Source organism: Amblyomma maculatum, chromosome 3 (genome assembly GCF_055883805.1).
Source record: "Amblyomma maculatum isolate TAMU_Amacu chromosome 3, ASM5588380v1, whole genome shotgun sequence".
Classification (NCBI taxonomy): Eukaryota; Metazoa; Arthropoda; class Arachnida; order Ixodida; family Ixodidae; genus Amblyomma; species Amblyomma maculatum.
The window spans coordinates 20,264,565-20,277,279 of NC_139346.1; the positions used below are offsets into that span (position 1 = coordinate 20,264,565).

Below are 12,715 nucleotides of genomic sequence, written 5' to 3' on the forward strand. Positions count from 1 at the left end.
ATGGTCCATAGGGTCACGAAGAGTCAGACACGACTGAACTGAACTGAACTGAACTGCCGCTTCTTAGCGTCCGCAGCCGCCGTAGCTTACGCACGTTCAGAAAAATGGCAGCGATGAATGACTCCCACAAAAAACGAAACCAAAAGAACTAAGAACTGCCGCTTCTTAGTGTCTGCAGCCATGGTAGCTTACACACGTTCAGAACGATGTCACAACACGAGACGTGCATCTCACGTCAGCTGCCGTGCGCAGAGCGTTCACAGCACACACTGGAGAGGCAGAAGAGTGGACACACTTTTTCGCTTCGCTCTATCGCGTTTTTCCTGTCTCCCGAATACCACGACTTCATTGGTTCCCTCGTGCTTTCATGCACATGGCTTGCAAACGTTACGTGCTAGCGAGTGGCAGCGATCACAGCAGATGCGCGCACCTTTGGGGAAAGGGCGCGGCGCTGCCCTAGACCAGCCGTCGCCGAACTGTGCCCTCTCATTACCTCCGCGTCTGGCTTGAAAACGTCACACGGCAAATGGCCGAGGGTGATGCGACATTTTTGGGGAAGGCGCACCGTCCAATGCGTGGTGCGGAGTTCGATGTATTGAACGACCGGTGAAATTGAGTTCGATATACGACGCAGCTTTCCTATACTTTTACATGGGATTTTCAAAGGGATATTCCGTGAGTTCAATATAACCGAAATTCGAATTATCCGGGTTCGACTGTATAACAGAGTCCACATCCCGAATAACGCAGAACGAAAATTCTAAGCGTATGGAAGAAAAAAGGTTTTCAAAAGACTACATGAAGTATTCTTTTTTTGTCGAAGAAGTGCGAGACTGTGCTACCAAGGCTCTTATTTGGGCTTGTTCGTTGCTAGAGTCGGATGTAGTGGCTATCGCACGAGGAACTGTCAACCTATCTTCTGTATGTGTCTTCCACATGTGCTAGCCGCTATGTCCAAACCGAAGTTATAATAAACTTATCAATGATATTGCATATGCTAAGAGCCATGAGTAATTCTCTCTGTTGTCTCAATTGCTGGATCCGCGATGGTAGGTATGCTGTTCACATTTATTTTCCTTCGGTCATGACTGTATTTCAGTAAGCATACTTTTGATCTAAGCAATGCACTCCTATCTTAGCCCTGAATAAGACTGATAGTATTGTTAAATTAAATAACATTGCTTAAGTGGTACATAATAACAAATCAAGATGGGAGAAAATGTGACAAAATATTCTTCTGAGCATATGGGACCACCACCGGCTTTGAAGACAAGAGATCAGATCCTCTTTTTTGGGTTTTGCAGGAGGGTTTCCGTGACTACTGATACAACCAGTCCAGGGAAGCCTACCGCCAAGCGACGGGAAACCTGATTATTGAGGCTATGAAGGCACGATTTATGAAGTGGATTCCAAACAGAGAGATGCAATAGCTCTTTTCACAACCTTGGAGTGCGATGAGTCATATCTCGGCAACTCTTTGTTGGCACGGGGGGAGTACATACAGCAAATATGGCTGCCACAGAACAAGAGCTTTAGGTCCAAGAACAGTAACTCTTGGTTGTCAGGTAGTTCATGTGTAAAAACCAATCCTTTTCCTAATTCATTAAAAGCAGTTAAAATTTGTAAAACAGCCAGGTCAAGGGATGTAAAGGTCCCAGACTTTAAAAGGATTAAACAATCGTCAATATATCTAAAAACTTTGAAAACCGGACCATCATGAAAGGTTGATTCCAATGAGCGGTCAATAAAAGATGAAAATATATAGCATAATATAGGTGCTACACATAAACCAACGCAAATTCCTTTGCGCTGCAGATAAAACTGACTGCCATAAAGAAAAGATTAAAAAAAATTGTCTATTGGAATGCCAACTATGTTCTGAAAGGCCACCGCCTCCGAGCCTTCAGTACAATCTCTAACAGAAGCAAAACTCATCATGTGGTATTGGACAATGTCCAAAGAGTCGTCCATCTTTGTCGTCATGATGAACGTGTGACGTAGCGTAAGCTATGGAGTCTGCGGATGTTAAGAAGCAGCAATTTTTATTATTTTTTTTTTCTGCGAGAGTCGTCCGTCCTTGCACCTATGAATCAATAAAAGCACGCTGTCAGCTGCAATCATGACACCGGCTTTTAGCATTGTTCGCTTCAATGAGCATTTGCAGCTATCACGCTTTCCAATGATTTTGTGACAGTGTACTCTGCCCGCCCCAGCACGGTGTGATAAATTGAACCAGTCTTGTGTAATCAAGCCATCACGAGCACTGTGCCAAGTTCGCTCCCTGCCACCGCAGGAACTAGCATCAAAACTATAGTCAAAAGATAAACATGCTGCAATGTTATCGCTGCGCGGCATCTTGGTGTGCTGCCAATAAATGAGTTGTAGATGCGACAGCCGAAACGGAGGGATGCGCCACCGCCCAGCGCTTTTTTTTCAAATTCTCGGGGGCAAAAGTGGAGAGTGAGTTCATTATGCGAGTGTGTTGATTATGCGACAAATACGGGATCATTTTTCACGATGGTAAGTGGTATCTCAAGCCGATTTCTGTATATCAAATTATCAATATATCGAACTATTTCGCGATCTCCTTCGAGTTCGATATACCCGGGTTCAACTATATGGGCAAAGCAAACTGTCTGGCAACCTAGTAAATCTCTCCTGTGTGCACTTGCACATTCGAGCAATACACGTGGCTTCCCTTTTGCAGTCTCCAGCCCACAAGGTATTTTTCTTGGAGCCGCTCACAACCACACACTTCAAAATGCAGAAAACATACATGTGCACATGAGGAACGCACACACAGACTTGCACATGTGTGCTGCCATAGCAAATCACATGCTTAAGGATAGGATGAACCAGGCAAAAAAATGCACCCAGGAAAGAGACTGCCTGGTCAATGCCCAACATTATCTACTGAAAGCGCATGCTGTCAGGCAAGCAGTTGCTTTTTGCTGCAAAGAGTTTAAGTGAGGGCAAAAATCGACAATGCGGCATGTCTTTATTTTTCTCTCAACCTGCATTGTCTTGTTTTAGAACTTTCGGAAAGTAATAGGTCTGGCCCGCTCAGACTGGGTCTTTAAGCGTGCGCTTTAGCCGCTCACTGACTGACTCTGACTCTCAGAGAGGGGTCTACAAGCATGAAGGGAACTCCTCTTACACAATGACACTCTTTCAAAATAAGCTCTTGGGCAGGGATAATAAAGTTAGTCGTTTCCTATTCTTTTTCCTATCATTATTAGGCGCAGTGGCAATTTCCGATCCATTTAATATAATCTGTAACTCAACTATGCGAACTGTGAGAATGAAAAAAAATCAAAGAAATACTAAATTCATACTATTAGCTCGCACGGCAAGTCAACGCTTCTAACTGTGCCCAAACACTTGCAGCTGCCGGTGCGCCAAAGCCTGGTTTGACTGCGGTGTCACTGGCCGCACAGCGCTCCGGAGTTTTTAAACTGAAGCTGGTAACATTGATTCGTGCATAGTCTGTTCATTTCACAGTGGTTGACATGTTTGGTTTGGATGTGTTGCGTTAACTGTTGAAACATAATGATTCACATTAAAGGGCCCCTGTGGTAATATTCGAATGCAAGAAATCCATAGCAGTGGTCCTTATGAGTATTCGGGTCAAATATGAAAGCTTTGCGTGGGGCACATGATTTACAAATAATTTTTCAAAAGGGCTCCTAGCGACTGCCCGTGACTGATTAGGGTAGCAAACCTCCGCGCGTAAACCTCCCATGCAGTGTCACATAGGGTAGCTGACACACCTGGTCACTGAATGCTCCTAAGTTATACGGGCGGTTTTCTTTTTTACTTGCGCCCTGCTGTGGGATCACATGAGGAGGGAGAGGAGGAGCATCATATTCGATCGCCCATATCTTGATTGCTAATAAAGGTAGCTTAACAATTTTTGTGTTGTGGTGACAATTAATGGGAGGCCTATAACTCATGCACATTTTTTAGTTTTCGTAAGTAGCCTTTCATGGGCCCTTAAAGCTAAGAAGAACTTAAGATGAGTCAACCTGTTTTGCATTACTTGTATCTCGCAGCTGGGGTTCTTCAGTTCTAAGCTCAATCAGATCAGGCCAGAGGGAACCGTGGGGCTCTGGAGTCCCTGAAGCAGTACCACTCACCCGGGCGATGGTGTGCACCCGGCGCATCATGTTGCGGAACATCTCCTCTTCTTCCTCGGTCAGAGCTGAGATTATCGGCTCCATACGCCCAGTCTGCAACACGAGGCGGAAAACACTGTCTGTAGTGCACCATTCATGCATTGCATAACCAAACATAGACCAAAACATACATTGATAAAATTAGAAAGTCCAGTTTTAACTAAAGAATGCCAGTATTTCCAGTATGGATCTCACACTTGACTGGCAACTTACTTAGATCATGTAATGGTCATGGTAAAGAAAATGCTAGTTTAGGAGAACATGTTGAGACTATGGTAATTCTGTTACCGACAAGTTACCGACATTCTAGTGGAAATTAAGAAGAAGAAATGGACATGGGCAGGACACGTAGTGCGAAGAGAGGATAACTGATGGTCGCTTAGGGTAACAAACTGGATTCCAAGGGAAGGAAAGCGTAGCAGGGGGTGGCAGAAAGTTAGGTGTGTGGATGAGGTTAAGAAGTTCGCAGGGGTCAAGTGGATGAAGCTAGCACAGAACCGGGTTAAGTGGAGAAATATGGGAGAGGCCTTCGCCGTGCAGTGGGTATAGTCAAGCTGATGATGATGATGATGAATTATGGAATAAATATGGTGGTTGTGAGTTTAGCAGTGGTCTGTGAATTTAGACATGAAGTTGCTAACTGCACTTTTGGCTAGTTCACAGCATTTACCAACTCTAGGCTGATGAATGCAGGTCTTTCCACTGCATCTAAGGCAACCTTAGGAAGGGACTGTCAAAGTGAAACTGCATAAATGACACAAAAATAGTCCTGTTCTAGCTTCTGCAACGGTTAAGCAGCAATTCCACCATTACCATCCATTTCAGTACTACAAGGTAAAGATGTTGCACATTATTCACAATGCCTCGCACACATAGAAGAAAGGGGAAAAGACAGTGGTATGTCATAAAAGGAAGGACAGTATCCCAATTGGTGTGATCAGCTGTGACATACACAGTCAACATGTCTCTGCCAGTATGACTCAAGTCAGCCAGTTAGTTTGAGAGTGGTGGGCTGTGGTGGTCTGATGTATGGTGCAAAATTTGGCAAGCAGAGCTTCAACGGCATTGGAAAGGAAGACTCGGCCTCTGTAACTTAATGACGCCAATGCAATCGAGAGGACGTTCCATACATGGGAGTGGTTGTAAGGGGCCGGTTGCACAGGGTGTGGACAATCGTTGCACTGCTGACAGGCGATGCAGGTACGAAGATTTCGTGAATCTAAGCACCCCAAAAGGTTTTTGAAAAAAAAAAATGAAGAGAAGAGAGTTTGCATGAGAGTATAAGCTCCCTTTATGTGAGAGAGGGCGCGTGCCACCAAGCACACTTGTTTACTCCGTCGTCAAGCCAGAGCTGTCAAAGTGGCATGCCGTCATCACCAGTCTCACGTGCTGCTGCGCTCCAACACTACATGACAGATGACGGCACACAGCGCCAAAAGCCAGCTGAAAGTGACCCCAAATGTTAGGAAATCATATGCCACAATTCGTATCGAACGAATTAGTATCGCCAAGCTTTTACAGCATTTACATTGTCATAAGCACTACTTATGACGAGGAAAACTAAATATAAAGACGTAGGTCCTTAAGCATTACAATACGTTTGGTAAGCACAAATCAGATACAGTCGAGCCCGCTTGTAACGAAACTAAGCATCACACGGCATCCAAAGAAGTCAGGGTAGTTTTTGTGGTGCAGATTCGATGAAGGCAGTCTCCATTCTATTTAAAGCAGAAGCATGGACCCTTTATGTGGAGAATTGCTACCGGCGTGCTTATGGGTGCTGGTTCCAAAGTTCCATCGTCAACCTGTCCTTCCACGTCCCTCTCGGCCTGCACTTCACAATGCCCTCATCTTCGCACAGTTCCGCAATATCAGAGTCTTCACCACGAGAAAAAAAAATTCATCCCAACCCATGTCTACCAGAGTCAACGTCACGCTGCCACACACCGCCACCGAAATGATAATCTTCGGATCAGGAACTGCGTCGACCTCATGGATACAGTTATGCGTGTCACCTCCATCCAGGCTGCCTTCGAGGTAGCAGTCAATAGTGATGAGCTCATTGCTTTACATTTTGTGACTGCTGCAGGCATTCGCGTCCGTTATCCCGAAGACAACTCGAGCGACTCGTGCCAGACTAAAACGAAATGCTTGCATCATACCCACCGAAAAAGAGAACAAAGGGCCGCAATTGATGGAACAGAAGTGCATGTGCAGCAATGAAGCAAGAAAGTGTCTAAACCATAGCCCGTTACGGCCATAAAAGGAAACTTCTGGACTTGAAGCCAGTGCAAGGCGACGGAGTTGCAAGAAAGGGTGAGGGGAGGACCGAGGAGAGGCAGGTGAGGGGAGCAGAAGAGCGATCACGCGCCAATACCCATGGGCAGCACGTGCTGGGAGGGAAAGGGTAGCCCTTTGAGAAGGGGCACAAAACAGATAGCTCGCTTGCAAGGAAGTTGGGTAAAAAGATCAGGTGCGCAAAGGGGTTTTAGTCCGTAACTTTCACTGTAACTGATCTGCAGAGCTCAGAGATGTTCGTTACATATGCAATTATGCGCCATTCAAAATAATGTATATTCATACAAGTCTGGTTCGTCGTAAGCGTTTCATGTGAGCTTGACTGTAGTATCATCCAAATGCCATTCTCAAGTTCTCCCAGGAGATTACTTCTATAAGGGGTATGTATTTTTCTTAACTGAATCAGGAACGAATAGTTTACTTCTACTGCTGAATCGAATATGAATCAAATTCACATGACAAGATGTGGGCTCCAAAGGGTCTCAAAATGCAACCTCAAGGCGAAAACCACCAGAGGAAATTGTAAATGATTTTGTAACAGGTAACGTTGTTTAAAAAGAAAGAGATGGAGTATCAAGGTGTAAATAATGATTTTGGCTTCAATTTATCTCAGAATGCAAACTAAATGGTAGCACATATCCCCAGGCCAAATGATGTTTGCTGCTAATTGTTGGTTTTTAGAAAGAAGAAATGCAGGAAGGAATTCAGAAGGAAGGAATTCAGCACTTTTAGAGCATGCACACATATTTTTCCTCGAGTTCGTACACTTTCCCCTTCCAATTTTCAGTTGTAAGTTAGCGCTCGTCCTGTGTGCCTCTCTTGTCCTTGTCTGTTCCGCACTAAGCCTCCCAGTAATCATGTCCCAGAACCAACTAGCCCAGAACTCTACTTTGCTCAAGAAAAAGCTCCCTCTGAGTTAAAAACAGAGCGATAATCCACTGCTGCAAGAAACCGATGGAAATGAGTGCATTTATTTGTGCCGCTTTCCATTCACACAAAAACTGTTCTTTTTTTGTTAGGATATGCTGGGCAGAAAACATCATGTTGCACCCTGGCGATGTAAAAGAAGAAGCCTAGCATTCACGGTGGACAAAGCTAGCAATAAGTCCTAAACAGGAACTAAACAAGCACTGTGTTAAGCACTCTGGCAGATATGCTGCGACCGAGCTGAGCCTTCGCTTACCATCAACTAGGGAAATCGTGCGTTGATCGCTGCAAAGCAGAGCCTACGTTCGCGGCATCGCTTCCAACAGTGCCCACTCGTCGGTCAAGCTATACAGCAAGCCCAGCGACTACTCACACTGTCAGCAGCAGTAATTCTCTGGCATTGCAGGTTAATGCCTGTCCCCATTTCTATTATGGCTGCAGCCAAAGTGCATCTAGAGGAGTGTGGAATGCAGCTGGAAGAACTTGGTGCAGAAATAGATTGCAGTGCAGGAATTTTTGATGCCACAATAAAGGGAGAGCAGTGCGTGGCACTGCATAGCTTGCAAAGGGTCGTGCTCCACTGCCTGATAGTGACTCATATGCACAGAATATTCGAGCCATGCTGCAATCCATCAACAAAAAACTGGAATATCTTCTACTCCTCAAAGAAACAGTTGAAAGCCTTGAAGGCTCTGCCCAATCCATGACTGAACAACTGAACAACTATGAACAACTATTAACACGAATAGAAAAAAAAATGAAAGTGAAGTAAAGGAATTAAAGCCAGAAGGGTAGATACTTGGACTCCTTTTTCCGCCCTTGTCTTGGTGCACTACATTTTGTTCCCTTCGAACTAAAGCCCAAAACCGTGAAATTTTGCAACTGAAGGTAGGCAATCTGGAATGGCAAAGCAGAAAGCTGTATTACAGGTGTTAACGGAACTAGAGACCAGATTGCCAACATTCGCTGGATCATGGAAAAAGCAAGAGAGTTCCAGAAACCCATCTGCTTCTGCTTTATTGATTATGCATAAGCGTTTGACTGCGTAGATCACAGCAGATTGTGGCAAGCTCTCCAAGAGATGGGAGTTCCAATTCACCTCATCTGTCTCCTCAGGAACCTGTATGAAGGACAAGAGGCCACAGTCAGAACTGGGCATGGTCTTACTGATTGGTTTCCGATTGAGAAAGGAGTGAGACAAGGCTGCATACTGTCGCCCTGCCTATTTAACTTATATGCTGAGTGCATCATGAGGAAGGCCGGTCTGGACGAGTCTTCAGCTGGAGTGAAGATTGCTGGAAAACGTATCAACAACCTTAGATATGCGGATGATACCACTTTAATGGCAGAAAGTGAAGTGGAACACAAGAGACTTCTGATGTGCGTGCAAGAAGAGAGTGAGAAGTTTGGGCTTAAACTGAACATTAAAAAGACAAAGATCATGGCGTCTTGCCCTATCAAGTCCTGGAGCATCAAGGGACAAGAAGTGGAAGCTGTGACAGTTTTTCTCTTCTTGGGCTCCAAGATTACCCCGGAAGGAGACTGCAGCCATGAAATTAGGAGACGCCTGCTTCTGGGAAAGAGAGCCATGGCTAGCCTTGACCGCCTAGTAAAGAGCAGACATTACACTGCCAACCAAAATCCGTATAGCTCGTGCTATGGTCCTTCCAGATGTGATGTATGGATGCGAGAGTTGGACTATGAAGAAGGCTGACCGCCGAAGAATTGACGCGTTTGAATTGTGGTGCTGGCAGAGACTCTTGAGAGTTCCTCGAGTGGCCAGAAGATCAAATCAGTCGATATTGTCGACCATAAACCCTGGCTGCTCATTGGAGGGTCAAATTCTAAAGTTAAAGCTCAGCTACTTTGGTCATCTGATGAGAAGAGAGGAGTCGCTGGAGAAAGATTTGATGTTGGGAAAGATTGAGGGTCACTGGAGAAGGGGTAGGCAGCGAACGCGATGGTTAGATGGCATCCTCGAGGCGCTGCAGATGGAGTTATGTGATGTTAGGAAGATAGTGAGAGACCGGAAAGCATGGCGTGATATGGTCCATAGGGTGACAAAGAGTCGGACACGACTGAACGACAGAACTGAACTGAACTGACATGCAGTCAGCATGGCGGTTGTCCAACCAGCCCTAGCCCTAACATAAGCACACGGAACACAGAGCACCAGACACCGCATGAGACACCGCGTCCAGTCCAGTCAACGCTCCCATCCAGTCTGCCTTCTGCACTCCACCTGGATGTCCACTCCATGCCGCTGGTTACGAACACAACACCTCGGCGACGCTAGTTACCACAACAACAGCTTGACCTTGAATTTCATGGCATCACACAAAACGAAAACTTCCTCCATGACAGCGCTGAACATTTTGCCGCAGCTTCTGGAAACAAATGTGGTGGCCACCCATAAAAGGCAGATAAGACACCAGGAATAATCTGCCTTTTTGCGCACCAGGTGGTCAGGGATAATGGTGGCAAAAGAGGGAAGAACTGGCCAGCAAAAGCAACAGCATTTTTGTGTCTGAGAACTTGACTAAAAGGACACGCGCTTTGCTGATTGGAACAAAGCTTTGGACTAATAACTACAAATACATATGGCACAGCAATAACAGGGTTCTATTGCAGAAAACTGTCCGAGCGATTGCGGTGGTCATTTCAAACTCCAGTCACCACGATAAACTCAAGTAAGGTTTCAGCTGACTAGAAAGAACTAAATGGTAATTGTACCCAATATGTTCTATGTGCTACCGCACACTTTTACCAGTCAGTTAAGGGTCAACATTTCTCAGGGCTTTCAAGTGTTTAACCTCAACACACATTCTTTTGTTAACAAGGAAAATGACTTAAGACTCTTCAAACAAACCAACCAATCATTTTATGTCATTACGCTGACAAAGACATGGTGCACTGATAACGTGAATATTTTCCGGCTTCCATCTTACAATACTTTCTATCTGAATTGGCCATCAGATGAGGTGGTGGGGTGTGCTCCTAACTAGAAAACCTGCGAAATAGTTAGTGAGTTTTCGACGGTAATACAGGACTATGAAATCCTGCCAGTAAAACGTAATAACACTATGTTTTCTGTTTGCTATCACCGCCTAATGGCTCTGTCGCGCATTTTCTGGAATATTTATAACATTTCCTTTCCTTCATCAATGATAACAAATTACACTTATCTTTGGCATTGCCATCAATATTAACATGATGAAAAATGATTCTGCAAAACTTAGGTTAGATATGCTATTAAAAAGTAATGCGTGCTGCAATACTACCAATCTTCCTACAAGAGTGACCGAGAACTTGTCACCTCTAACTGACGTATTCATTACAAATATAATTCCTGATTTGATTAAAGCTGGAGTCTCAGATCTAAGTGACCATCTGCAAATATTTTAATGTTCTAAGGGGCATCAGTGGAATAAGGAGCCTCAGTCAGCACATTTTACTCAGCCAATAACACAATACAGTCTTTCTACCTTTCGTAATAGAATACTTCTTGGTATACTCTATTTCAAACTGGAGACCCTAATGATGCTTATGAAGCTAAGCTTTCTTTACTTCATTTAAAAGAATATATGAGGCTAGTTTTCCATTGAAATATGTTAAACAAGAATAAAAAATACAAAAAACATGGATTTCCGCTTAGCTATCTGCTCGAATACAAAAATAGAATGCCTTATATGGTGAATTTATAACAACCAGGGAGCAACAAGCTTTCCAGGATTTACAATAATCATCATCATCATCATCCGCCTGACTATACTCACTGCAGGGCAAAGACCTCTCCCATATTTGTCCAATTAACCCAGTTCTTTGCTAGCTGCATCCACTTGACCCCTGCGAATTTCTTAACCTCATCCACCCACCTAACTTTCTGCCACCCCCTGCTACGCTTTCCTTCCCTTGGAATCCAGTTTGTTACCCTAAGCGACCATCGGTTATCCTCTCTTCGCACTACATGTCCTGCCCATGCCCATTTTTTCTTCTTAACTTCCGCTCGAATGTCGGTAACTTGAGTTATTTCTCTGACCCACTCTGCACGCTTCCTATCTCTTAATGTTACCCCTACCATTTTTTGTTCCATAGCCCTCTGGGTTGTCCTTAACTTAAGTAGAACCCTCTTGGTTAGCCTCCACATTTCAGTCCCATTGGTGAGTACAGATAAGATGCAACTGTTGTATACTTTCCTCTTGAGTGATACCGGTAAGCTGCTAGTCATAATCTGCGAGTGCTTGCCAAATGCGCTCCATCCCAATCGTATTCTTCTTGTTATTTCCTTTTCATGGTCCAGATCTGCGGTTACTACCTGTCCTAAGTAGACATATTCGCCTACTACTTCCAGTGCTTTGCTACCTAATGTAAACTGCTGCTCCTTCCCGAGGCTGGGATTTGAATGGGATTTTTCCGAGCGAGGAGGACTTATTGTTGTCCGATGGCGGAACCGATCACTGCCACATCGGTGCAACTATTTGGGCCGCGACCCCTTGTTCCAAGCATTTCACCCAGAAGCTTGTACCCATTGAAAAACCGGTGGGTAACTGGCGCCACCAGGGATCAAAACCGGTACCTCCCGAATGCAAGGCAGATGCTCTACCACAAGGCCACCGCTTAGGTGGCCTTGCATTGCGAGATATTTGAGGCATTTTGTATTGATAAGGCAGGGAATAAGCGTGTGAGCACACCCTCAATAGCTTTCATGAAAAAAGAGATATTCTATTTGTCAAAACATTTGCGTGTCAATTTGGTTTAAATTTTTACTCTTGAGTAGTATAAATTTTTTAGCTTTTGGGTAGAGGAGAAAATTTTTGTCTTGTCTTTAACGCTAGCAAATCTGGCGATAATAGGGCGGTTCTTTTCGGGCTTGAAACGGCCCACTCTGTGAGCGCGTTCAAGCGCACTCTCACTGATAGTTATGTCTAGTTCCTTTGAGCGCACAATAATTACATATGATTCAGATTGTGTCCATGTTTCGTCACTGGCATCAGGAATTCCAAAAAACACCAGGTTAGATCGGCGAAGATGGTTTCCCGCGCTACCGCATTTGTCGTTTAGCCATTTAACTAGCACTCTGTTCTTCCACAGAATCTGAGTCTACACTGCTTGACTTCGGATTTTTTACTTTTTCCAATGCATCTACGCGCAATGAAAGGCAATTGATTCAAGCGAGGCACCTGCGCTATTTCTGTCAGGTCCGGGATTGAGTTCGACATCACCAGACACAACAAGCAAACTTAGACGAATGGACGCGTAGAAAAATTAGTATAAAACAAAAGTTGCAATATTTAGAACTAAAAAAAAAACAATCA

The 12,715-nt window shown here is 44.5% G+C and overlaps 1 protein-coding gene across 2 annotated transcripts in view; it reads right to left on the reverse strand.

Annotated features, from left to right (window-relative positions):
* Positions 1-12,715, reverse strand: part of LOC146194312 (proline dehydrogenase 1, mitochondrial-like) — an 85,709-nt gene that overhangs the window by 13,403 nt on the left and 59,591 nt on the right. For both annotated transcript variants that reach the window (XM_084597346.1, XM_084597345.1), the window contains exon 7: positions 4,137-4,229. In XM_084597346.1, coding sequence (XP_084453472.1) covers positions 4,137-4,229 — 93 coding nt within the window. The remainder of the gene's footprint in view (positions 1-4,136; positions 4,230-12,715) is intronic.